General features: G+C 62.2%; 2 protein-coding genes across 3 annotated transcripts in view; one reads left to right on the forward strand and one right to left on the reverse strand.

Moving 5' to 3' along the window:
- The window catches only part of SPNS2 (SPNS lysolipid transporter 2, sphingosine-1-phosphate), a 33,756-nt gene extending 26,485 nt beyond the window's left edge, over positions 1 to 7,271 (forward strand). Inside the window, exons 4-13 of one of the 2 annotated variants that reach the window (XM_059997531.1) lie at positions 939 to 1,090; positions 1,314 to 1,380; positions 2,698 to 2,840; positions 3,142 to 3,294; positions 3,413 to 3,602; positions 3,913 to 3,978; positions 5,780 to 5,878; positions 5,958 to 6,121; positions 6,545 to 6,591; positions 7,131 to 7,271. In XM_059997531.1, coding sequence (XP_059853514.1) covers positions 939 to 1,090; positions 1,314 to 1,380; positions 2,698 to 2,840; positions 3,142 to 3,294; positions 3,413 to 3,602; positions 3,913 to 3,978; positions 5,780 to 5,878; positions 5,958 to 6,121; positions 6,545 to 6,587 — 1,077 coding nt within the window. In that variant the 3' untranslated portion in view covers positions 6,588 to 6,591; positions 7,131 to 7,271. The other variant, XM_059997530.1, reaches the window with a different exon arrangement.
- A 1,283-nt stretch (positions 7,272 to 8,554) lies between these two features.
- Positions 8,555 to 23,767, reverse strand: MYBBP1A (MYB binding protein 1a). The gene is made up of 26 exons (XM_059997529.1): positions 23,551 to 23,767; positions 23,259 to 23,357; positions 22,457 to 22,540; positions 22,293 to 22,367; positions 22,094 to 22,201; positions 20,834 to 21,009; positions 20,506 to 20,673; positions 20,282 to 20,399; positions 18,790 to 19,085; positions 18,032 to 18,142; positions 17,304 to 17,429; positions 16,957 to 17,124; positions 16,771 to 16,870; positions 15,064 to 15,160; positions 14,814 to 14,965; positions 14,366 to 14,452; positions 14,125 to 14,286; positions 13,869 to 14,039; positions 13,618 to 13,775; positions 12,316 to 12,568; positions 11,967 to 12,092; positions 11,811 to 11,879; positions 11,108 to 11,221; positions 10,795 to 10,896; positions 9,763 to 9,911; positions 8,555 to 9,587 (listed from the first exon to the last, which is right to left on the reverse strand). The coding sequence occupies exons 1-26, from the start codon at positions 23,755 to 23,757 to the stop codon at positions 9,023 to 9,025; spliced, it is 4,041 nt and encodes a 1,346-aa protein (XP_059853512.1). The 5' UTR covers positions 23,758 to 23,767; the 3' UTR covers positions 8,555 to 9,022.
- Between the last annotated feature and the right edge of the window lie 875 nt (positions 23,768 to 24,642).

The following is a 24,642-nucleotide window of genomic DNA, read 5'->3' on the forward strand; positions in this document are numbered from 1 at the left end:
GGAAAGAAAGATGATGGAAAATATTTGTGACCTATCTAATAAACCTCAATTCCCATGATATAGAAAACGCTAACAGAAACCAATACGAGAAAGACAAAGAACCCAACAGAAAAATAGGCAAAGGCTGTGGGCTGCTGCTTCTCCGGGACAGAAGCCCAGGCAAGGGGCCAGGAGAAGGAAGACTCAGAGATGGAGGGTGAGAGAGCGAATGAACTATGGAAACGAGAGGCACAGACATGGATGGCAGGACCAGCGGCACAGAGAGAGGGCCGGGAAAGAGATGTGCAGAGACAGGGAGACCTGGAGGAGGGCTGGATGTGGGCAATGCTGGCCGGATGGGTGGTCGGGGTGGGGCCGGGGAAAAATGACCAGGCTTGGTTCTCAGGCCCTGGGCAGCTGGGGGGATGGAGGGGCTGGGTCCACATCAAAGGGGTAGAACCACTGGCAGCTGGCACGGCCCCACCCTTCCCATGTAGCTGGGCTTTGCTCTTTGATGTGTGCATGGGGGAGGGGCACTGAGCCCACTGGGCTGCCCTGCCCACTCCCCATTTACACTGCGTCCTCAGTGCTGCTAGGGTCAGCCCAGCTGCCTGGTCAGGCAAGATGGGGCCAGAACCCAGGGAGGAAGTCTCCCAATGAGTCAGGGTGGCAGTGGAGACACAGGCTTACGCCCCCCGCCAAACCTACAACTCTCAGCCCCTGAAAGTTCAGCTCCATCCGAGCACTGGGCCAGCTAGACCCAGTCCGACCCACTATTCAGAGGCAGGAACTGAGGCCCAGAGTGGCCTGGGGTGTAGTCATTGCTGAGGCAGGGGTTGGGCTCCACCCTCTCTCCTGTCTCCTGGGCCCTGCCGCGGGTAGGGAGCAAAGCGGGGAGCGGGGATGCGCAGGCAGGGGAGCAGGCGGGCCCCCCCACCGCTCTCCGCCCCTCCCCACAGCACTTCTGGCTGCTGGTCCTGTCCCGCGGGCTGGTGGGCATCGGTGAGGCCAGCTACTCCACCATCGCGCCCACCATCATCGGCGACCTCTTCACCAAGAACACGCGCACACTCATGCTGTCTGTCTTCTACTTCGCCATCCCTCTGGGCAGGTGAGGATCCGGGCCAGGTCCCTTCGGGTTTCTCACCACTCCCTCTCCCTGGAGTTTGGCCCTCTGTGACCTAAACACATGGGCAGGCAGCCTTGAGAAGCGCCTGGACCAGCTCCCTGGCTGGCTGGGTGGGGGCGGGGGCTGGTGGCCTCCTAGACTGGTGAGCATCCCCTGCCCCCGACGCCCTGCCCATCCCTGCCTGACCGTCCCGTCCTCTCTGCAGCGGCCTGGGCTATATCACCGGCTCCAGCGTGAAGCAGGCGGCCGGAGACTGGCACTGGGCCTTGCGGGTAAGGACACCCCCAGACCAGCCGTTGCCCAGGGTCACCCAGAGATTCAGGGACAGAGCCTCAGCCGCCAGGCTCCCCACCTCGCGGGCCTAGGCTCTTCTCCTTCAGTTCACTTGGAGGTGTGAAGGGTGCCAGACTCGCCCCACTCAGGGGCCCCAGTCTGTGAGGACGAAGGAAATTCCACGTTCACGGCAGCACTTCCTGCTGTGGCCTGTGCTGGGGCGGGGCTGAGGCGAGACCCCTGTGTGAGGGCCCCGGGGTCTGGAACCACTTCCTGTCCTGCAGGAGGACTCGGCACAAGTCTGCCAAGGCCCCCGGACAGTGCAATCAGAGGAAACAGAGATCCCCAGTCTTGTGAAGGAGAGGAAGCTTAAGACAAAGTGTTTTTTCCTCAAAAGCAGGAAGGAAGCAGCCTCCGTGGAATTTTTTCATGGGGGGCGGCGAATGGAGAGGAACTCCCCAGACCATGGGCTCCCAGGCCTGGTGGGGATGGGTACAGATTTCCCGGTTCTCAGGAGCTGGTGGAGGGACTGGTATATTGGAATCCAGACTCCCGAGATGTGCCCTTTCCATCCGGAGAGAGGCCTGGGGCCTTGGAGATTCTGTTCTCGACACTGGGCAGGATGCAGGGAAGACCCAAAGGGGCTCCTGAGCCTCTGTTCTCCTGGAACCTACACGGGCCCCTCCCAAACCATAAGCTACATGCGCAGCCAGTCCCTTCTCAGTGCCCCCCCCCCCCCCCCCACCAGGGTGAGGAGCTGGCCCGGGAAGCTTTTCCAGACCCAGGGAGGCGGGCAGGAGCTGGTATCTGGCTCCCTGTCCCCAGGAACTCTCCTCTCCCAGTCATCATTCCATATGTCCGCCCACCTACCTTCCTTTTGTTCCATCGATCACCCATCATCCATCACTCGTCACCCATCACCTAGCCACTCATCCGTCGTCCTGTCCTTCCATGTGTTAATTCATCCACCCAGCAATCTATCCATCCAACCATCCATCTGTCCATCCATCTCTCTGACTATTCAGCCATCTGGCCTCCCTCCTCCATCCATCTGACCATCCCTCCCTCCCTTTCACTTTCCGTCCTCTCTCCCATCCGGCCCCTGGGCGGCACAGCCCATTTTGAGCCCCCAAGCCCCATATGCTAGCCTCACCCCCAGCGGCTTTGCCCAGTCAGGAAGGCTGGGCAGATACCAGCCCAGAGGAGGAGCCCGGGGCCCAGAGAAGGCGTGGCTGGCCTGCTCCCCCTTCCAGGTGCAGCAGAGACAAAGACGCCTGAGCCATGGTGTCCTGACTTGGTGCACCCTGACCCACCAGGTGTCCCCCATCCTGGGCATGATCACAGGAACGCTCATCCTCGTCCTGGTCCCGGCCACTAGGAGAGGCCACGCTGACCAGCTCGGGGGGCAGCTCAAGGCCCGGACGTCATGGCTCCGAGACATGAAGGCCCTGATCCGCAAGTGAGTGCTGTGGGAGGGGTCCAGTGGGAAGAGGGAGGGAGGGGCGCCGAGAGGAGAGGACCCCGACTTGCAGGCTGGCCCACAGAGCCTGCTTGGCCAGACTCCTGTCCACAGTGCTGGGGCTACGCGTGTTTACGATCCCTGAAGCCGGAGCCCTCAGCCCCAGAGCCCGTAGGCGAGGCATTTGAGGCCTTCTGTTCCTGGGGGAAGGAGGGAGGAAAGCCTGCCTCCTGGGCCCGACCCTGCCAGCTGCGGGGATGCTGGCCCCCTGCTCAGTGTTGCTGCCCCGGCCTCTCCCCAGCCGCAGCTACGTCTTCTCCTCCCTGGCCACGTCTGCCGTGTCCTTCGCCACAGGGGCCCTGGGCATGTGGATCCCGCTCTACCTGCACCGCGCCCAAGTCGTGCAGAAGGCGGCGGAGACGTGCAGCAGCCCGCCCTGTGCGGCCAAGGACAGGTGCGGCCAGGCGGGCTCAGTGGGCGGGCGGGGATGGCGGCGGGGTGAGGGAGGCCGCCGGCCCCTCTACCCCAGCCCTGCCCTCTAACCCGCGCTGCACCGTCCTCTGTCTCCGCAGCCTCATCTTCGGGGCCATCACCTGCTTTACGGGTTTTCTCGGGGTGGTCACGGGCGCAGGAGCCACACGCTGGTGCCGCCTGCGGACTCAGCGGGCTGACCCGCTGGTGTGCGCTGTGGGTATGCTGGGCTCCGCCATCTTCATCTGCCTCATCTTCGTGGCGGCCAAGAGTAGCATCGTGGGGGCCTATGTGAGTGCGGTGGGAGTGCCAGGGTGGCCGGGGAGCTGGGCTCTGGAGGAGGAAATGCAGTCGGACTTGGGGCAGGGGGTGGGACCCCCCACGGGGAGGCTTCAGTCCTCACTCTGCCCCTGCTCTGTCCAGGGCTGTGGGCCTGGCTTGAAGCCTGCAGCTAATCCACAAATTCCCCGGCGCCTGACCGCCAGGAGCCGGGGCAAAGGCTTCTGGGGGCTCCCGGCCAGCAGTCAGGGTGCAGGGAGCAGCCTGGGGCCAGTGGCGGGTAGAGCGCCCCCTGATGGTTGCTCTGGTCTCTCCCGGGCAGATCTGCATTTTTGTAGGGGAGACGCTGCTGTTTTCTAACTGGGCCATCACAGCGGACATCCTCATGGTGAGGCAGGCCGAGGTTGCCTCGTGCTGACTGGGGCCTCTCAACCTCTCGGGGCAGATGGGGAGGGTGGGTGAAGGGGTGGGAGAGCCGGCTGGGCTTGTGAGGGGAGAGAGGGGATCAGAGATTTGGGGGTCTGCATCGGGGCAGGGCCTGGAATCAGAGGGTTGAGCAGGCAGAAGGGCAGGATGTGGGGACTGGGTGCGGAGGGCGATGTCTGGAGGCTCAGGTTTGTGGCCGGGAGGCTGGCAGTGCCAGGCTGGCACCAGAGTGGTGCTGTCTGCCAGGGCTCCACCCTCAGGGTCTGAGCTCCCGTGGACTCTGCCCTCCCGGCTCAGCCCGGGTTCCAGGCACGCCTGCCCGAGTGCCCGTGGCTGCGTCGGGCAGACAGAGGCCGTCTTCACGGGGCCAACAATGGGCTCCAGACCAGGCGGCCAGGGACAAAGAGCCATCTGAGCGGCGGGCGGCAGGGGCTCGTGTCCTTGGGCGGGGATGGGAGCAGCCTGGGAGGAAGCAGGAGGGGGCTGTGGCCTCGAGAACAAGCGGCAGTCTGGGACGGGGGTGGTGGAGGGGGGGCTGGCTGGTCCTGTCCTCAGTGATCCTCCAAGTCAGGGCCGGGAGCGAACTGGGAGAAGGGTATGCAGGGGACCGGCGGCGGCGGGGAGGGTGGGAGGTGCCAGGGTGGGCCCTGGGGGCAGGGGGGGAAGGACTCCTCATGGGGCCACCTTCAGCACACTTGGGGTTTGGTGCCAGGATGTGGGTCAGCCTAGGAGATCAGTCTGCCTGGGCATGAGGGCCCCTGGCTAGCTCCCCTCCAGGAAGCCTGCCTGGCCCCGCCCGAGCTTCCCTGTGTACGTGCTTCACCCGGGGTGGTCTCTCTCCAACACCGCCCCCCCTCACCCAGTCCCTGGCTAAAGGTGTGGTGGGCGGGAGGTCTGACTCAGCTCAGTGCCAGGCGGGGATCACTGCACACGCGGGAGCGAAGGTTAGAGTGAGTTTGCCTGAATCAAGTACCCTTGGCGGTAGGCAGGACCCCCTCCTCTGCCCCCAGCCCCAGGGGCAGCCCCAGATGCTGACAGGGTTTGGGCCCCAGGGAAATCGTGTCCCATTTTATTAAGTGTCACAGCCAAGTGACTAATTATTCCTGGAAATGGGGCCACGCAATCCAGGTCTCCCCTCCCCCCCAGTAACTGGGTGCCCGGTGGGCACTGGCTGCTCTCAGACTGTCCACGAAGGCTGGGGCTCTGACTAGATGAGGAAGCTGAGCTCGGGGGCAGGGGGCTGCCACCAGCCCCTCTGTCTGACCTTGGCCCGCCCAGCTTTGGAGCTGCAGCCCCTGTGGGTCAGGGCCTGCTTGGGCTGGTGGGGGTTCTGGGGGCCCAGCAGCTCTGGCAGTCCGTGCTGGGGGTAAAAGTGGAGGCTCTTCTAGGCAGGGTCCTGCTTCCCCACCATCACCCATCCCAGCCAGCCCAGGCCTTGGCAGGTCCCCGCGGAGGCGAGACCAAGATGGGTCTTTAGCTTGTGGGGAGGTGAGGGCAAGGTTGAGGCCAGGGTTCTGGTCCCAGGGTTGCCACATGTGATCCCGGTGCACTTGGCTCCCCGCCAAAGGCCAAGTGCAGATGCTAAGGCAGCCTGGTCTCAGAAGCTGGGGAGGAGGGGGTGAGGGCCCAGGAGAGCAAGTCGAGACACCAGGGCAGGAGCGAGTCTGAGGCCACGGGAGCTTGAGAAGTGTTGTGACCCCTGGGCTGAGGCCAGGGGGGCACAGCTGACTCTGCTGGCCTCTGACCTGCTGCCTCTTGCCCAGTATGTGGTCATCCCCACCAGACGGGCCACCGCCGTTGCCCTGCAGAGCTTCACCTCCCACCTGCTGGGGGATGCCGGAAGCCCCTACCTCATCGGCTTTGTGAGTACTGGGGGTGGGGGTGGGGGGGTGCAGGGCTCTGGAAGGTGGCCCCGCCCTAACATGCACCCCCATCCCACAGATCTCCGACCTGATCCGCCAGAGCACCAAGGACTCCCCGCTCTGGGAGTTCCTGAGCCTGGGCTACGCCCTCATGCTCTGCCCCTTCGTCGTGGTCCTGGGTGGCATGTTCTTCTTGGCCACCGCACTCTTCTTCCTCAGCGACCGCGCCAAGGCTGAGCAGCAGTGAGTGCGGGGGTGAGGGTGGGCTTGGAGCGGGTGGGTCAGCTGGCTGACAAGGTCCCCGCCTCCACGCCTCCCCGATGCTGCCTCCAGCACAAGAGGGGGCCCAGGGTGGCCCCGGGGCGTTTGTGGTGGTTCTAGGTGGGTTTTTCCCTGGAATGAATGTTTTTCAGAATTGGGGGTCTGGCCCTGCTTTTCTCTCTCTTTTTCTGACTTCTTTCTCCTCTCTTTACTCCTCTTTCTCTCTCTCTCTCCCTCCCTCTCTCCTCTCCCCACTCCTGGGCTCTCCCACCTCCCCCTGGGGCTGACGAGGTCCCTGCCCAGCACATCCGGTCCGCCGGCCCCCGCGATGCGATGCGCCAGAGCAGTGCCCGGGCCAGGCCCCCGCTGATCTGCCACCTTGACCCCCGCCCGTCTCTCCCCCAGGGTGAACCAGCTGGTGATGCCGTGTGCATCTGTGAAAGTCTGAGGCAGTGAGTGTGGGTCCGGGGGGCTGGGGGTGAGACTCCTTGCAGGAGGGCAGAGGCAGGGTTAGTGGAGGGGGAGCACGCAGCTCGCCGTGGAAGGGTGTTCTGGAAGCAGGAGCAGCTCCTGCGTCACTCCTGCCTGAGCACATCCCAACCCTGATGAAATGTTGCCCGAATTGACCAGTGGACCCATGGGAGGGGGGCAGCTCCCCCTTCCTTCCTCAGAAGGGCTGGGGGCATAGGTCAGGGTGGGGACTGGCCAGGAACTCCCTGCTCGGTTCTGGACTCTGTCCTCCCGAATCCTCCTAGAGGTGCCAGGGCCTGACTCCTCCTTGGACCTTCCTCTGGGCCTGGCCTCTGGGGGCTGCAGCTTCCCGGCAGTGTGAAATCCAAGGTCACTGCCCCACGCCTTGGCTCCAATAGACCCACGCCCTTCATGCTACCAGGGCCCCGAGAAAGGCCTGTTTCTCCCCCATAGGGAGGATGGTGAAAGAGGGAAGCTGTGGAATGGGCTCCGCACCTGACCTCTGACCCCCTCCCTCCAGGTGCTACTGGGATAATGAAGAACCCTGGCTCCTACCTAGTCTGGGAGGTGTCCCCCGACGCCCTGGCCCCGTAGGGCTGTCCCGAAGCTTTCCATGTGACCCACAGCTGGGTGCCCACCGGCTCTGGTCTGGGACTGCTGAGTGGCCTTGGCTCCAAGAAGCTGTGTCCTCAGCTAACCGGGAAGGCTGTGTGTGCTGGAGCCATACGCTGGGACAGACCCCCAGGCCTGGGTCTGGGCTGCAGGGGCCCTGGGCCCCAGGAAGACGACAGCCCACTGTGGGTATGTGGGGAGAGGCCGGCCTGTCCCCGGCTTATGTGATCCTGGGGCAATCTCTGCCCTCCCCAGACTCTGGGGCCGGGGGGCTGGACTTTCCCGCACAGCTTGCTGGGCAAGGCGTCATCTGCAGCTTTGAAGACACGACACCCCCTGGACTGCACAGAGAAGGGGTGGCCCAAGCCTCAGGGCGGCACTTCCGGCTCTGAGGCTCCCTGAAGCGCCTGGGGCGTGAGGACTGCAGCCTGTCAGCTGGGCCTCTGACCTTGTGGACGTTGGACTCAACCTGGCAGAGCCGGGCACCCAAGTTGCTGGTCGCTCTAGAGGACATCTGTCTCTGCTGCCTTGGGCTGGCTGTCAGCTCGGAGATCTCCCAGGTGGGGGACCATCCTGACAGGGAGCTGGCATTACCAGGAGTGAAGGCCCTGGTGGCAGCTACACCCCACCTGTGCCCCAGGCTTGAGACCTTTGGGGGTTCCCCATGCCTACAGGGCTCCTTGGATCCACCATAGCACCCCCACCCCCCAGAAGCCAGGAACTGACTCTGGCCCGCAGGCTGGGCCCTTTCCAGGGGCAGCGCCCAGGGGACAATTCCCAGAATCTGTGGGGCAGCAGCCAGAGCTCTGGCTGTCAGAGGAAGCAGCCCTCCACTAAGCTTCCTGGCCCAGGGCCGAGCCTGGTGGGAGCGGAGGCACATCGGGACAGGCCAACACCCAGAGCCACCTCCACGCAAACAGCAGCTGCTTTCAAATGCAGCCCTTTCCAGACTCCCCCCACCCCCGCCCTCAGAGCCACACGCTGGGGCGCAGCCGCCAACCTCGCGCCAGCCCCCCAGCTTCCCCCGTGGAGCTCATCACATCCCCTCTGCGTCACACACTCCCTCCCGGTACCTCTGCTGGAATCAAGGTGGTTCTGGTCTCGGTGGCCCCGTGTGGCCAGCAGGAGACCCTAAGGGCCAGCCAGCTTAGTGCTCTCTGCCCACAGTTGAAGGGCTGGCGTGGCTTCAATGGTGGGGAAGTTAGTGGTGTAGCCCCCCTCCCCACCAAGCTCTGGGGCACCCTGGTGGGGGGGCTAACCAAGGGGTGGGCTTCCCCCAAAGACCAGCCTGGCCTCAACTGGGGCCCCAGCAATGTTTTCTTGTTGTACAAGAACCAGGTCCAAGTGTTGCTTCCTCTTCCTTCCGGAAGCCAAACTGCTCCTTTATTTTTTAGAGCTGCTGACTGTGAATCTCAGAGTCTTAAGAGAGAAGCCAAATATATTCCTCTTGTAAATGAAGAAATAAAGATATTTAAGTCACGCCCCAGTGGCTCCCGCAGGAAAGCAGCCTGGGGGGTACGAGGCATGGTCACACTTGTACCCCACCCGCCAGATACCAGAGCCCTGGGCCTGGCCCACACCGCTTGGGGAGCCAAGGTCCCAAGCTTGCTCTGTGCCTGAGAGCAGCGGCAGGGCCTAGCCCAGGGCTGGGGTCTCTGAGGCCACGCCTGCAGGGCAGGACCTACCAGCAGGCTGGCAGCAGACCTCCCACCCCCGGCGCGGAAGGCAGAATCTCAGACAGTGGCTTGTGTATTAAAATCGTGGTGAAAAAATAGGAGTCTCTAGGGCAGATGGGGACACTCACAGCTTTTTCGCCTTCCTCAGCTGCCCCTTCTTCTTGACCCCGCTCTGGAGGAGGCTGGGGCTCCTGCTGGCCAAAGACAACCTGGCCTTTCTCCGAGGCAGTGCGGACTGCGGCGACTTGCCTGAAACCCCCTTTTGGGGCAGATTCTTCTGACGCTTTTTGGCAGCAGGCTCCTTGGGGGACTCAGGAGACACGGGGGTGGCCCTGCTCACCTGGGACAGCTTCCGATTTTTCTTCTGCGGCTTTGGGGTCTTGGCGGGGCTGCTGGGGCTCGTGGCAGGGGGCTCTGGGGTCGGACTCTTGGAGGCAGGCAGCCCCTGCGCCTGGGACTGGGCTGGGCCCTTGTGCTTGATCTTCCTCTTCCTCTTGCCAGTGCTGGGGGGCTGGTCCCCACCGGCGGCTGAGGGCTTGGCCGCCTCCTCCTGCGTGGCGCCCTCGGACTTGCGTTTCTTACGCTTCTTGGTCTCTGGCAAGAACCCCTTTTTCTTCCGCTTCATGCTAATGGGGCTCGGCGTGGCCTTAGGGACTTCCTTGGCATCCTTCTTCTCTGACTTGGGACGCCTGGGAGGAAGTGAGCAAAGGAAAGAAGTATGTGGTGAGGGCAGGGTTGACCTCCGCGTCCGTGGTCCCCAAGCTGCCCAAAGCTCCCTCACTGCGGTGCAGACACCAGGACGTGTGCAACGTGAGGGTCTTCCCAGCCCCTCCCAAGGTGGGGGCCCCCTCTCCCCGAACGTACTGGACTCCGAGGAACTTCATGGCCTGCCAATAGAGATCATAGAGGCGGCTGGAGCCGGCCGAGTGCGCCCCCTGCTGTAGCCCCTGCTGCAGCCTCGGCTGTTGGCTCTGCAGCACGCCCAGGACAGCGGTCAGGTCCATTGTCAGCTTCTGCAGAGGGGCAGGAAGGCTGTGGCTGCAGTGGTGATATGAGGCATGGCCTGCCTCTCCCTGGCTCCTGGCCCCTGTCCTCCCACCCTTGCCCGGTGAGAGCCACTCTGTGAGCCCACCCCCCTTCTGGACCCTCAGCCAATCCTGCCTGTACATCCCTAGTCTCTCTCGCGTTGCAAGGAAAAAAGAGCCCCAGGTGCCATGTTCTGTTCTCTTCCCACAGCCCATAAGGCCCACCCACCTCCGGGGTGCCCCATGCAGTGACCTCAGGGTTGCCAATGCCTTTCCTCCTATCTCCCCCTCCCCGTCACATACTGAATGGGTTGTTTTTCAAATCCACTGGCTTCCAGAACACCCCTCTCTCTCCTGGCTTTTTACTACCCCTCTGAGCGTGGCTTCTCAGGTCCGCTTGCCGGTCTGCAAAGCCCTGGCCCTGTCTGCTCCCTGCAGCCCCCTCTTGGAAGCTTATCCCGCACTTGGGCTTTGATCAAGTGTCTCCGCTAAGAACCCCCAAACCTCTTCCTCTGGGCCAGACTGGAGGAACCAGAGCCTTGCCCACAGCGGCCCCTTGAGCATCTCACACGCCACCCACCTGGCCCGCCTCCGAAGGCCCAGAAACCCGTGCCCCGCGCTCACAGCCGCGTCCTCCCGTGGTCGCCAGCCCTCCCAGCCCCTTCTCGGCTTTCTTACTGGAGCAGAGGGACAGCCCCCGGCTCACCCCACCCCGGCACTGGCTGTGGCACCCTCGCCCCTCACACGAAGCCCAGATTCCTGAGCCTAGCGTCCAGAACCTTCCCCACCTGTCTCCCCACCTGCCCCCTCACCTCTGCTCAGACTGCCTGCCCTGCCTGCGTGGTGCCCGCCCTCCCGCGCCCAGGCTCACCTCGTGATGGATGTTCCTGAAGAGAACGTTGAGCAGCTCCAAGGAAGACAGCTCCTTCTGGCGCCCTGACTTGGTCTCGGCCTCACCCAGCGTCCGCAGGGTCTAAGGAGAAGACAGCCAGGCTGAGCCCCTCCAGAGAGCTGCCCAAAGCCTTGCTGTTGCCCACATGAAGAGATTGGGGCGCCGAGGAGAGAAATGCCTCCTTGGGGGGACCCCCAACACACCCCCAGGCGCAGGGTCCAGCAACCCTTGCCCCTTGGTTCCCAGAGCACCACTGCCAGTGGGCGGGGGAGCGGAGCCCCGTGGCTGTTACCTCGGTGACCTTCGCCAGGATCTGGTCCAGCAGCTGCTCCCACTCGGGGTCCTTAAAGCACAGCCTCAGCTCCCGCGTGGGCAGGGTCTTCTGGAGCAGCAGGCAGGCCTGGGCCTGGGGGGTGGGTGGAGAATGGGGTGACCAGGAGCCTCGGCACGCTGGGCCAGGGCTGAGGGAACCGCAGGGGGGGACCCCACGAGCTCCAGGAGCCTGCTGGGCACTAGAATAGGCCACGCGGGAGGCGCTGTCACCACAGAAGCTCTGGGCTGGGCCCTTACCTGCCCCTGCCCCTTCTTCTCAGGCAGGTGGGAGAACCGAGGCCTGGGGGGCAGCCAGGGCTGTCAGTCAGCCGGACAGGGTTCCTGGCCCTCCACTCACTCAGTGCGTCCTCCTCCTGTGTCGCCAGCCCCCTCGTCCCACCCCCGCCCCCAGGCCTACACCCATCAGCCCGGGGCTTCCTCTGCGCAGGTCAGAGCACGGTCTCTGAGGAGCTGGTGGGCTCGGGCCACACAGGAAGGGCCCCCCACCCCCAGCTGCTCTGGGCCTACAATGGAGGCGGGGCTGGCCAGGTCGGAGGGGCAGGGCCCACCCTCTGGCCCGCCCAGGGCAGCATTCCCAGGCCTCACAAATAGCTAACCAGCCAGCCAGGAGTCGAGCGGGCAATTCAGACAAGCCCTCAGCTGGGATCTGGGAAGCCCCTTACCTGATGGCGGGGCCGCGTGTGGCTTGCCACGTGCTCGACCACGATGGGGAGCAGGTTCTTACAGAGCATCTGCGGAGGGAGTGATGGGCTGTGAGCTAGGCTGTGAGGACTGGGCCGAGCAGGGGCCCAAGGGGGCGGCCTGGCACCACAACTCACCGGGTGCCGGGAGAAGAGGCTGAGGAACATGGGAGCCGTGAGCGGGCTGCTGCGCTTGGTCAGGAAGGAGCTCAGTGCCGATGAGTAGATCGGGGTCACGAGGCCCAAATCCAAGCAGCTGGCAGCCTGCACCGTGGGAGAGAGAGCTGGTGTGATGCCAGGGAGAGGGGGCCCTGGCATGGGAGCAGAGCCTGGGCTGCCTTCAGAAGGCTGAAAGCTGGGTCCCGGGGAAGGCACAGCCTCAACTTCCCATCTGTGAAATGGGCAGATGGTCCCGCCGCCTCCTGGGACTGGCTCCCACCGGCTTGGACTTTCCAGGCTGAGCCTTCCCGGGCCAGCGCCTGCTCACCTCTGGGCCCTGGGGCTGGGTGCCGGCGTCAGTGGCGGCTTTCTCCTTCTTCTGGGCCTTGCAGGTGGACTTGCCCACAGTGTTGCCCTTTAGGACCCGGAGCAGGTAGAGGGAGGCGTTGAAGTAGTAGAGGCAGACAGAGGAGTCAGCCTGGCGACCGGCCTGCTGCACCAGCCGCTCAAGCTGGGCGTACAGAGTCTCCACGCGGTCGCCCACGTTGCGGCAGTAATGCCGGGAGCGGCACAGGTGGTGCCTGGCGGGGGAGAGCGGGGTGGGGGTGGTCACGATGTTACCCCCCCACCCCGCCCCACGGCAGGGCCAAGCCCCAGGGTAGGGACGCCGGGGCTTGGCAGGAAACAAACACCTAAAGAAAGGGGTCTGACCAAGGGTGCAGGGGCAGGCCCGGGACCACATGCAGATGGGCCCTGAGGAGAAGCCGGAGGGAAACCAGCTCCCTGGGTGAGGCTCCACCACGGGCCACCACCCCGACCTGGCCACAGCCCCATCTACACCCGCCCCCCGGGGGATGGTGGCTTCCAGGCTCTTTGTAAGACACAAACCAGGGCCTGCGCGCTCAGTACCCTTCGGGCCTGGGCAGAGTGGGAGGGAGAACTAGATGAGCATGTGGGACCTGGGCCTGCAGGGGGCGTGAGCGGGGGCGCGCTGTCCACTGCCCCGCCCCACCTGCTCTGTGCTACGCACTCGGCACCTCAAGTCCTTAGGCCCCTCTGTCTCCACCACCTCCTCTGCTCTCTAGAAGACAGGGAGGGCTCCCCCTGCCACGCTGCGCCGACTCTCTTGCTGGGCTCCCTGCTCTAGCACCACCCACTCGCCCGCCTCCTGGCTGCAAATGCCTCCGAGGCTCCCAGTACTGCGAGGGCCGGGCCACGAGGCCTCTCGCCTCTGCTGCGCCTGACCAGCTCCCGTGTGACGCGTGTGGACACGCCTTTCTGCCCCGCCTGTGGCCTCTGGGCCTGAGGAGCTCCCTGCACTGCCTAAACTTCTCCCAGGTGGCCTTCCCTGGCACCTCAAGCCTGGGTTAGGTGCCCCTACCGTCTCCCATCCAGCCCCTGCCACAGGCCCAGAATGTCGCCGCTGGACGCCCTATCGGGTTTCCCAGCCTCAGTGGCCCCGAGGGCAGGGATGGGACTGGGGGCCCCGTGCTAAGGGCTGCAGAACACACGGGCGGGGCAGAGCTGAGTGAGACTTCCCGAATGATGCGGGCCCCCGGGGCTCCCCGCTCCTACCGTTTCTACCCAGGGAACCCCAGAGGCCCGGCTCCCGGGGCCCGCCCGCGCTCACATGAAGATGCGGGCCGTCTTGTGCAGCAGGTCCTGCTCCTGCTTCGCGCTGCTGGTGCGCATGCTGCGCCGGATGACGTGCAGCAGTGGCTCGAGCACCTCCAGGACCAGGGGGTTCTCGGGCTGCTTGGTCACCAGCACCTCGATCAGGTCCAGGACCTGTAGCCGGGAAGGGTGGGCTCAGCCAGGTGTGGGGACGGGAGCAGAGGGAGGCGGGACGGAGGGTGGGGGTGGGCCGCCTCGCGGGCTCACCCTGATCTGGAAGCCCCGCCGCAGTGCCTTCTCCTTCTGTAGCTTGTTCTTCTCGTCCCTCCGGGCCTGGATGCGCAGCTTCTGCTCGGCAAAGAGGCTGGCCAAGTTCTTGTCCAGGGCCATCATGGCCTCATCCCCCAGCTCGTCGTCGTCCTCGCCGTCAGCTCCGCCCTGAGGGACAGATGCCCCGTGAGCGGCCCGGCCTCGTGCAGGAGACGCACACGGACGCAGGGCCCCCAGCCCGGCTCCTGCTCACCAGCGCCTTCCCTGCCTGCAGCACCGCCCGCAGCTGCTCCCGGAAGCCCTGGTCCACGTCCCCGTCCCGCTCCTCCTCGTCGCTCTCCTCGTCATTGCTCTCCTCCTCGTCGCTCTCTGAGTCTTCATTGCCCTTGTCCTCGCCGTCGTCCGAGCTCTCGTCCTGTGGGTGGGCCGCGCGTCATGCCTCTCCACCACTCACCGCGTGCCCGCCCGCCCCCCCGCCCCTCGCTGGCACGAACCTCCGCATCCCCCAGCAACTGCCGCTCAGAGGCGTCTGTAACCACCACGTTGTCGTCCTCATTCTGGCTCTCCTCGGGGTTTAGCACCTGCCGGGATTCCCAGATGGCTGATGCACCTGTTGGCCCGGCCCCTTCACCCACCTTAGACCCCTGGGCCCTCTCAACTGCCTTCCCTGACCATGGCCGTCCGGTCTCGGCCAAAGGTCCCCATTTCAGGGAGGAAGATGGAGCCCAGGAGAGAAAGCCACTCCCTCCAGTGCCTCCTTGATAAACCCCGTCAGCTCTTGGCAAACCCAGGGTCAGGGTGCACAGCAGGAGACTTTGAAGGAGGCCCCCGACCACCCTGCAGGCTACAGTCAGGACAAGGTGGCAACGAGGCAGCCCTAGTGCAGCCCAGCGCTTGGAGAGCCCCATCCCGGGACCCATTTCCCCAAAGGCCCCAACTTACATCCAGGATGAGCTGCAGGGCACGTGGAGTCAGGTGGGAGCAGATGTGGCTGAACACACTTCGGGCCACCTGGCGCATCAGGTGGCTGGGCTGGGCCAAGAGGGCCAGCAGGACCTCCAGCAGCACCTCCACCCACGGCGGCTCCTGCGGGTCTGCGAGCAGGGAAAGGGCTGAGTCTGGGCAGGGCACCAGCGCCCCATGCTGGGTCCCTATTGCCTGCCCCCCCCACCCCCCCGGGACGATGACCCACTGGTGGCCTTGGAACGGGTCCGACGGGGCTTCTCCCCCAGGCTCTTTTTGATGCAGGTCTGGATGTCGCCCAGGAGGTCACAGCTCTCTGTGGGGGACTGTGCAGGACAGGACAGAAATCAGGAGCCAGGCCCCATTCCCAGCCTTTGCTGAGCCAGAAGAGGGGGTGGCCAAGTGGGAGGAGTTGGCATCTGAGGCCTAGAAGACTCCAGACTGCCCTTTCCAGTCACCTTCACAACCCAGAGCAGAGGACCCCAGCCAGACCCCAGGGGCAGCCCAAGAGCTGATGACCTTTTACAAGTAACACGCAGGCACGGGGTCTGAGCGCCCTCAGAGACCGTGAGGCCCAACCTGCCCACCGCTGCCAGAGCAGTGGAGAGCCTGACAAGGCTGGCCTGGTCAGGACCACAGGGCACCAGCAGGTCCCAGCCTCCTGATTTGCAGTTCTAGATTTCTCCTCCCACACCAGCTCAACATTGCTACAGAGAAAGACCTGAAAATCATTGATCTTAACAAATTTAAACCCATCTTGATAGGGAAATAAGCCCAGACTCCAGCCACCGACTGGTGAGTTGAAAATAACCTGTGTGACTGTCGGTACCAAAAAGGCAGACTTTCCCCCATAATGCAGCAGGGCAGCGTCAGTGTTGGGGGCAGGGGTGGTGGAGCGAAGGCCAGAACAGGGCCCAAGCCCCGGCCATCTTTGCCTCCAGCTTCCTGGCTGTGGCTGGGTACCGTTTACCCAAGTCCAGCTCGGAGGTCCCAGGGTCTGGGTAGGCCCCTCAGAGGCCCAGTGCCAAGCACTGGAAGGGGCATCGAGACCGATCGTTATCCACACAGCTCATGTACGAGCTGGGCTGAGTGCCCAAGACCTGGAAGCAAAAACTCCCAGAAGGGAGTCCCGTCTCAGACTACTCAAGACCTGAAGCAGCCCCACAAGAGCCAGCCCACACAACGCAAGAGGAAAACCCTCAGAGAAACCAGGGTTCAGAGCCGGGAAGAAACCATGAGGCTCAAAAGAGCTGCCGGCACTAAACTCCAAACGTGGTCAAAGTTTCTTGCTGGAAAGAATAGAAAAAGAGACAAAACTGGTTCTAGAGGACCTGTCATGAGAAAGAGTATGAGTGACAATGTAAGGAATATAGTGACAGGGCACAGAACCCCACGTGGGGAGCACCAGACAGAAACACGCTACCCTCAACCCACTACTATGGGTTCTGGAAGTGCGAGAGTCAGACAGAAAAGTCAGGACCCCGCTTCTAACTGACCACTGACAGACAGAAGAACTGCCCCCATCAGTGACTGGTATGCCCAGAGCCAGAGCCCCTCTTCTTTACATCCATCACCTCTGGTCAGTAAGGCAGTTTTGGGAGGCCCTGTGGGATAGTGGAGTCAGATCCCTATGTTTGAATCCTAGCCAACAGCTGTATGGCCTGGGGTAAGTTACTTTACCTAAGTCTGTTACCCCACCTGTCAAACAGAGGACACGGCTGCCTCAAAACTGTGGGCATTACAAACAAAGGACACTGCCTGGGAAAGCTCAGGAGGTAGCTGGGGCCCAGTAAGTGGGTGCAGTGATTTCGTCCTTGGGCTGTAATTCCAGCCCGCAGCAGTCAGCCTAGGAAACCTGCCAACTTCAACACTCCAGAGCCTCTCCTGGCCACCGCGGACCCCAGGTCTGTAACCCCTTCCCTTCCAGGCCGCATACCTTGAAGAGGTGTATGCCCACCAGGAGTAGCAGGTGCTGGAAGGCAGTGGCCTTGGCCTCTGAGGACTGGGCCTCCAGTTCTTTCAGAGTCTTCAGAGTCCTGGGGGAGACGGGCACACCCTCAGGCACTGTGGCCAGCGTCAGTACCCCAGTGTCCCGCCCATGCTGTGGCAACTGCACCCTCACCGGTCCCAGGCCTGGCGCTGCTGCGTGGTGAAGGCCACCAGGGGAACCACGTTGCGGCTGTGGCTCAACAGCAGGTCTGCGAACCGCACCAGGTGGTAGGTCCAGGGCTGCCCGTCCTGCGTCTGCCCCGGCGCCTGCCGGAACTGCGTGCTGAGGGTCTGCAGCAGGCTGGTAGGGGCGGGGTCAGGGTCACAGGCTGGGCTGGTGAACAAGGCCACCCCCCACCCCAAGCCCCACACTGTGGCCCACTGGGCCGCAGCTTCAAACTGGAGGGAGCAGCGCCCCGAGGCCACCTTCCCTGCCCACTTGCCCACCCTCAGACCTCTCCCAGGCTGCCCAGCACCCACCTGAAGAAGGCACTGCCCACCACCTCCCGGGTCCGGCTGTCCAGGGGGTGAGAGAAGTGCTGCTCGGTCTCAGGGATCTGGGACATGGGCTTCTTTGTCTCGAAGAATGAGTGGAAAAAACAAAACCTGGGGAGGGAGGGAGGGAGGGAGGGTGGGAGAATAACCCGTGTTACCCTCAGTCAGTGCCACCATTCTGAGCAGCCCATCCTCGGGCCCTCACCGAGGGCCTGGTGCCAGGTGGCAACGATGAGAGAACGGCCATTTCTCAGGTCTGGATCCCCAGCAGAACAGAGCCCAGGCCGGACTAGGGAGAGCACCAGCATCCCTCCCTCACAACCAAGATGTGAGGCTGTGTGGCCTCGGCCAGGGCACCACCGCTTCTGCCTCTCTTGGGGCTGCAGGGAGGGTGGGAGGGGCGCCTGGCAGATGCAGAGGCGAGGACCCCCCAAAACTGCCGACGCGCAAAGGCGCCTGGGGAGGGTGGGAGGGGCGCCTGGCAGATGCAGAGGCGAGGACCCCCCAAAACTGCCGACGCGCAAAGGCGCCTGGGGAGGGTGGAGCCAGCCCAAGCCTCTACGACCCCCCTTCCGAGGGTTCCCCCAAGGAGTTCCCCTAAATCTCCTCCTGCCTAAGGGGCAGGGACAACTTGACCCCCAGGCTCCTGGCTCCAGACAAGAGGCCGCTGCACCCGTGGGGAGGTGGGGTTCAAGCACATCTCGTGACGATACCTGGCCACCTCCTCAATCAAGGTCTCCTCCTTCTCCGCGTGCAGGTTGTCCACGATGCTGACCAGGCGGAAGATGAGCCACTTCCGTAGCCGGAACACGGCTCGCTCCGGCCTGTGGGCAGGAGGCAAGTCCGGGAGCCGTTTAGAGGTGGTGAAAACAGTGCTCCCTTGCCCCGTCTTGGAGACAGGAAAACCAATAAAGATCCCCCAACGCCCTTATCACCAGCACGGGGCCACGTATGAGAAAACCGAGGCCTTTAACAGCGATGGCTCAGGGGCTTCCCTAGCAGTGCAGTGGTTAAGAATCCGCCTGCCAACACAGGGGACACGGGTTCGATCCCTGGTCCGGGAAGATCCCACATGCTGCAGAGCAACCAAGCCCGTGCACCACAACTACTGAGCCTGTGCTCTAGAGCCCACGAGCCACAACTACTGAGCCTACGTGCCATAACTACTGAAGCCCACACGCCTAGAGCCCGTGCTCCACAAAAAGAGAAGCCACCGCCATGAGAAGCCTGCGCACATCAACGAAAAGTAGCCCCTGCTCGCCACAACTAGAGAAAGCCCACGCGCAGCAACGAAGACCCAACACAGCCAAAAATAAGTAAATATATAATATATATATATATTATATACAAAAAGGAAAGAGTGAAGGCTTAGATCTTCCCCACCGCTCCCCACTTGGGGAACCACGGTACCATGCGAGGGAGGATCCAGGCCTTTGGGGCCAGCAGGCCCCTCCCCACCAGGCCCACTCACCCGTGGAACAAGGCGTCCTGGGCTTTCTTCTGGTTGTTGGTGCTGAAGTCCACCAAGGAGTCCAGGTTGGGCTGGAGAAACATGTCCCGCAGCCAAGCCACGTAGCCCTTGAGGGCGGGGAGACTCAGGAACTGCGTGACCCGCCAGAAGGTGGGCACGACGGGGAGGCCCTGGTTGGTGACGGACGTGAAGCCCACCACCAGGGCCAGCTGCCGCTCGGGGTCGTCCTGGCAGCCCTTCAGGAAGGCCCCCACGTACTCATTCATCTCTGGAGCAAACTTGAACTGGCTCGGGAGCTGCGAGAGGTGGGCACAGCACCGGGGTCACCAGCCAGGAGGGATCCAACAGTGCCCCAGCTTCTTCCACAACAGGCTATACTGAGGCCCAGGAAGCCCCTCCCTTGTACCAGCTGGGTTGCCCAGGCGCCCCAGAGTTTAATCTTTGTAACAACCCTTGGCCCTGGGCCCCTCTCTTCTGCAGATGAAGAAAACGAGGCACAAAAAAGCTTGCAAGTAACTTCTGAGGGTCACGGGGCTCCACGTGGTGCAGCTGGGATCCGGCTCCAGTCAGTCTGGCCCCCCAGTCCGTGCACTTAACTACTGCTCTGTCCTTTCTAAGCCTGTCCTTCACCCAGGAGAGAGGAACAGCAGCTCTCCAAAGCTGGTTATAAAGATGAAACGAGCTACTAACAAACCCAGCAGCACTTCCTGTGAACAGGGCACTGCTTTAAGCGCCTGTGGACAATATGAGCCTGGTCATCCTCACAGTGACCGAGGAGGGTCCTGCTCCTCTCATCTCACGGGCAAGCAGAAGCAGGCACAGAGAAAGGAAGCAAGCTGCGGAAGGCCACACAGCTGCGGTGGAGTCAGGAGGGAGCCTGGCCGACCCAGGTCCGGGATTCCGTGCTCTTAACCACCAGCTGATTCTCCTGTGGCGCACTTAGCTTAGTGTGGGGTGCACAGACTGCTCAAAACGGCATCGGTGATGATGGCTGTTCTCACTGTAGCACTAGCTGGGGGTGGAGGGAGGTCTGGACAGACTGCTGGTGGGGTATATAGAGGCGGGGGAGGGGTATACAGCTATAGAGGCAGAGAGAGGGGTATACAGCTATAGAGGCAGAGAGAGGGGTATACAGCTATAGAGGCGGGGGGAGGAGTATACAGCTATAGAGGCGGGGGGAGGGGTATACAGCTATAGAGGCGGGGGGAGGGGTATACAGCTATAGAGGCAGGGGTTGCGGGGGGCGGGGGTCTGCCCTCAGGTAGCTCACTTTACACAGAGAGAAGGGACACCCAGGTCCCAGGTCCCTCCCAACAGCAGTTGTGCTTACCCATCCCAGGCAGGACCACTAACATGGAGAGGAGAGCAACCCTCTCTTCTGGAAGCCAGCTGACCCCAGAGGCGGCCCCCCCCAACCCCAACTTCTTGGCAGGAAGCAGCCCAGTCGCCTGGCCCTTTCTGGCAGGGCTGGGCCACAGGGGGCAGCGCCTACCTTAGCAGTGACCATGTGCTCCCCGTAATGGCGGATCAGGTCCCCCTGCATCACCAGCTGCAGCTGCTCCTTGGACAGCAGGGGCAGGGCCGCGCCCAGCAGGCGGAAACACAGGTAGCTAAGGGGGCGCAGGACAGAGCCTGGTCAGAGCCCTCGGACCCCTGGCCCATCCCTGCTTAACAAACCTGGGAGAAGGGATGGAGAGAGGTCAAGCACTCACGCACCTGGCCGGCCAGAACTGCTTCTTCAGGAGCCCTTGTTCCACAACTTCCTTCCAGAACCGTGGGAAGCTGTCTTCCTGGAGCGCCAGGCGGAGCAGGTCCAAAGCCACAGCAGGCAGCTTGCGTTCCTTCTTCACAGAGGTGGCCGCCATCTTCAGCACAGTCACCAGCCTGCAGAGGAAGGCGGAGGGGACTCAGGGGGCACTCCCTAAACAGACAGGGCCAGGTGCCTGGGGCCACATGGACACCCGACCCCAGGCCATGGCGCAAACCCGTGGATGGAGAGGCAGCCCCGAGGCCCAGAGAGCCCATCTCCCCGCCTTCCTCACACCTGGGGATGCTCTCATCTGAGAACAGGTTGACCGGTCCCATCAGCTTCTCCAGCTTCTTGGGCACCTTCTGCTGGGCCAAGAGGAAGAGCTCCAGGTGCTCAGGGGAACCAAGTACTGAATTCAAGTCGGGCTTGAGGACTTTTGGCAGGACCTCCTGCAACATGGCCTCTGGGACCTGGCGTGGGGACATGGGTTGAGGGATGGGGGCCTCCCTCATAGCACCCTTTGTCTCTCCCCAGGGGGTGAGTCCTTTGGGCCCCGTTCCACCTGCCAGCCCAAGGAGGGACAGCCACAATCCACCTTGCCAGGCATCAGAGGGTGTTCCTTAGAAAGCTCAAGTTCCCAAGTCCCTGAAGCTGGGTTTTAAACAAGCACCCCACTGATGCTAATTGGCCCTGGACCACACTTTTAATTATTCCTCTCTTGGGTTTTGCAGAACTAGCCCATTTCTTATACAACGTGCCCCACATGAAGGTCCTTTTGGCTCTGTGGCCAGGGCTGTGCAGAAAGCCTTGGCCTGGGATGTACCGATCCCTGCCTTTTCCTCAGCAGCAAAGGATTCTAGGTACCAGCCCACCTCCATTTCCCACATAGGGCAGTGGGGGCCCCTGAGGGGCCAGCTCTGCCCAAATCAATGGCAAACACGTTGAACCCACCGGGCACATGCCAGGCACTGTTCTAAAACGGCACCATCCAATATGGCTGCCACTGGCCACATGTGCACACCACGCACTTAGGATGTGCTAATCTGAATGGAAATACACCGAGTGTTCAACACACTGGATTTTGGAAACTTAAAAGAACGTAAACTACCTCTACAGTTTTTTTGTACTGACTGCACATTAATACTTTAGACACAGTAACATGTTTTATTTAGTCTAGTAAACCACACCTATTTCTTTCTCACTTTTTTTTTTTTTTTTTGCTGTACGCGGGCCTCTCACGGTTATGGCCTCTCCCGTTGCAAAGCACAGGCTCCGGACGCGCAGGCTCAGCGGCCGTGGCTCACGGGCCCAGCCGCTCCGCGGCATGTGGGATCTTCCCAGACCGGGGCACAAACCCGTGTCCCCTGCATCGGCAGGCGGACTCTTAACCACTGTGCCACCAGGGAAGCCCCTCTTTCTCACTTTTTAAATGTAGTTACTACAAAACGTCAAGTACCACACACATTTCCGCAGGACAGTGCTGTGTTTCCACGCGTAAACTCGCGTCGTCTCCGTTTCCCTCTACAACAGGCAGCGGTACCCCAGGCCCCGTACCTGCGAGAGGATGTCCACCAGGGCCTTCTGGGGCTGCTCCTGCAAGTGGCTGTAGTGCTGGCCCAGGACTTGCAGCAGCTTCACCGACTGCATCAGTGCCTCCGAGTCCTGGTACCCCCAGAGGCAGAGAGGGTGTGAGCAGGGCATGCCCCCTCCCCCCACCACTCCAAGCCACTCCACATACCCCCAAAACCCTTACCTTCACCAGCCTGCCTGACTGAAAGAGGGCTAGCACCCCAAACAGGTTTCCAAAGAGAGCAGGTCTCACCAACCCCTAGAAAAGGATTCCAGGCACTGGTGAGAAGGATCCAAGTGTTCCCCAACCCTGGGGCCGCTGACCTCCCCGGGGCCACTGACTCTCACCTTCTTAACCTTCTGCAGGTCATATTTCTCTTGTATCTGCTGCAGGATGCTGCACAAGGGGATGTCTTCAAAAGCCTGTAACAGCTGCCAGGAGGAAAGGAGGGGTTCTGGGGGAGCGGCCCAGCCACATCCCAAAGGCCTCCATCTCCTCCCACTTCTCCCTTCAACTTCTGCCCAGAGGCCACCCCTGCTCCCAGCCCAAGGATGCCTCCGAAACTGCCTACCCGCCTCTGAGCAGTGCTGATGATAGAACACAGCTGCGAATGGAACTGAATCTTGCCTCCCTACCCCATGCCCAGCTGGGGTTCAGAAAGTACCTCCTCGGGCCGCTAGATTGCTCGACTGCGATTCCCAAACACTCCGTCCCCACAGCCTGCTCTGAGCTCCCCCCAGGCAGACCCTCAAGGACCAGGTCTCTACAGCCCTTCCATTTGTTCAGACTCCTTAGAGATAGCCTATAATTAGCTGAAGTGCCCCTTGGGAGAAGAGGGCCCCAAACCCTGCAGAGGTAAGAGAACTCACCCCAAAGCTTACTACCCCCGGTTAATGTACCTCAGGCTGGTCAACCCATGTACCCCAAAGCGAACTCAACCTTCCACTGCACCTGCCTGGGCTTCTCTGCACACAGGCCGTGCTCATGCAGTTTTCTCCGCGTCCACGTGGAGACACCTCCCATCAACTCGGATGCCACCCCATCAATTTCTCAGCTGCCACTTCTCCTACAGCTGGGACATCTGCCCTTCTCACTCCCCCACCGTTTTGATCAGCAAGGCTGAACCCATTCCAGGAAGCACCACCTCACCTGCGCCAGGGCCAGACTGTAGCAAGGCCGGGCTGTTTCTCGTCCGACCCCGAGCCCAGTGATTAGGCGCTTCAGGGAGTACTTCAGCTCGGATGATCCCTGAGGAACCAAGCACATCCCCAGGTGGGGCGGTGAAAAGAACCGTCCGGCACCCGCTCATCCCTTTTCCTCGGCGCGCGCTCACCTGGGCCTCCACGTTCGCGACCACATAACCCCGGGCCCAACTCCTGGGGCCCGCCGCTACATCTTTGCCGGGAGCTATACAGCCCCGTCCCAGGTCCCGCCACCATACCTCTGGCCTTGCGCGCAGATACTCCAGCAGCTTCTCCGTGGCCTCAAGCCGCGTCTCCTGCTGCGGCTTCGCAATGTCCCAGAAGAAATCCAAAAACTCGCGGCTGTGCTTGAGCAGGCCATGACGGTCGACAGGCCGGGCGCCACTCTTCGGGGCCTCTCCCGGAGCCGGAGGCTCAGCAACGTCCGTACTCTCCGTCTCCGCCATGCTTGTCGAACACGTGGGCTCTGAAGACTGCCTCTTCCAGGTCGGGTCGCGGCGCATGCGCACTGAAGTGGGTCGGCTGGGGGCGGGGCGGCCTGGCTCTTCTGTTCTCAGGGAGATCAGGAGTTTGAATTTTATTCTGATTGTGATGGGGAATCACTGGAGGGTTTTACGCAGGGACGAGGCTTGATCTTACTTGCACTTTTAATAGATTATCCTGCTGTGTGGAGGACGGATTGTAGGAGAGCTGAGTAGAAGCAGGAAGACCAGTTGGATCGGACCAAGGTAATGTGAGAAAATTCCAGCTAATTTAGAGCTGGTAGTGGGTGATGGAAAAGAGAGGGATGTTAGGTTTGGGGCTAACATCAGCGGGTAGGCTGTGGTATCACTTGAGCTGGGGGAAGAATTTTCTTCGTTGTGGGGAGCAGTAAGGGGAAGGTGGTGGGGTTGAGTTCTTTAAATCAGAGATACCTCTTACAGGGCGGCTGAGGAGTGCTACTGGCCACGCCTGTTGCTTGGCTTGAGAAGCTGTCCCTGGAGGATTGTCGTTCAGAGGCCCTGGCGCTCTGGGATGCGGGGAGGTGAGGGCCAACGCTGGCCTTGAAATTCCACACACCCAGCTCCAGCCCCTTTTGTAGCCCGAGACACCCAACTACTCATCATCTCAACCACTTCCTTGCTCTGCTGTTTCAGAAAGTGAGAATAAGTGGTTTACCTTGTACATGTGGTGCCCCAGAAGGTGAGCAGAAAGACAGCAGCCCGGCTCTGTGTCCCTGGGTAGGGGTCTCCTGTGTCGTCCATGGGCGAAGCCCAGACACCAGGTGCCTAAAAGGCTGATGCGAAAGTAACCAAGAAGTAGGAATGGCACGTGGCGTCCAGGAGGCTTGA

Source organism: Delphinus delphis, chromosome 19 (assembly GCF_949987515.2).
Source record: "Delphinus delphis chromosome 19, mDelDel1.2, whole genome shotgun sequence".
Taxonomy (NCBI): domain Eukaryota; kingdom Metazoa; phylum Chordata; class Mammalia; order Artiodactyla; family Delphinidae; genus Delphinus; species Delphinus delphis.

What these genes read in the sequence shown, in the direction of transcription:
- MYBBP1A (XM_059997529.1), bottom strand. Translation starts at nt 23,757, where the DNA reads ATGGCGGAGACGGAGAGTACGGACGTTGCTGAGCCTCCGGCTCCGGGA. An exon ending in AGTCAGGCAGGCTGGTGAAG is followed by an intron (nt 22,202 to 22,292) that starts GTAAGGGTTTTG and finishes TGGGGGTACCAG; the next exon opens with GACTCGGAGGCACTGATGCA. An exon ending in TGGGCATACACCTCTTCAAG is followed by an intron (nt 15,161 to 16,770) that starts GTATGCGGCCTG and finishes TGTCCTGCACAG; the next exon opens with TCCCCCACAGAGAGCTGTGA.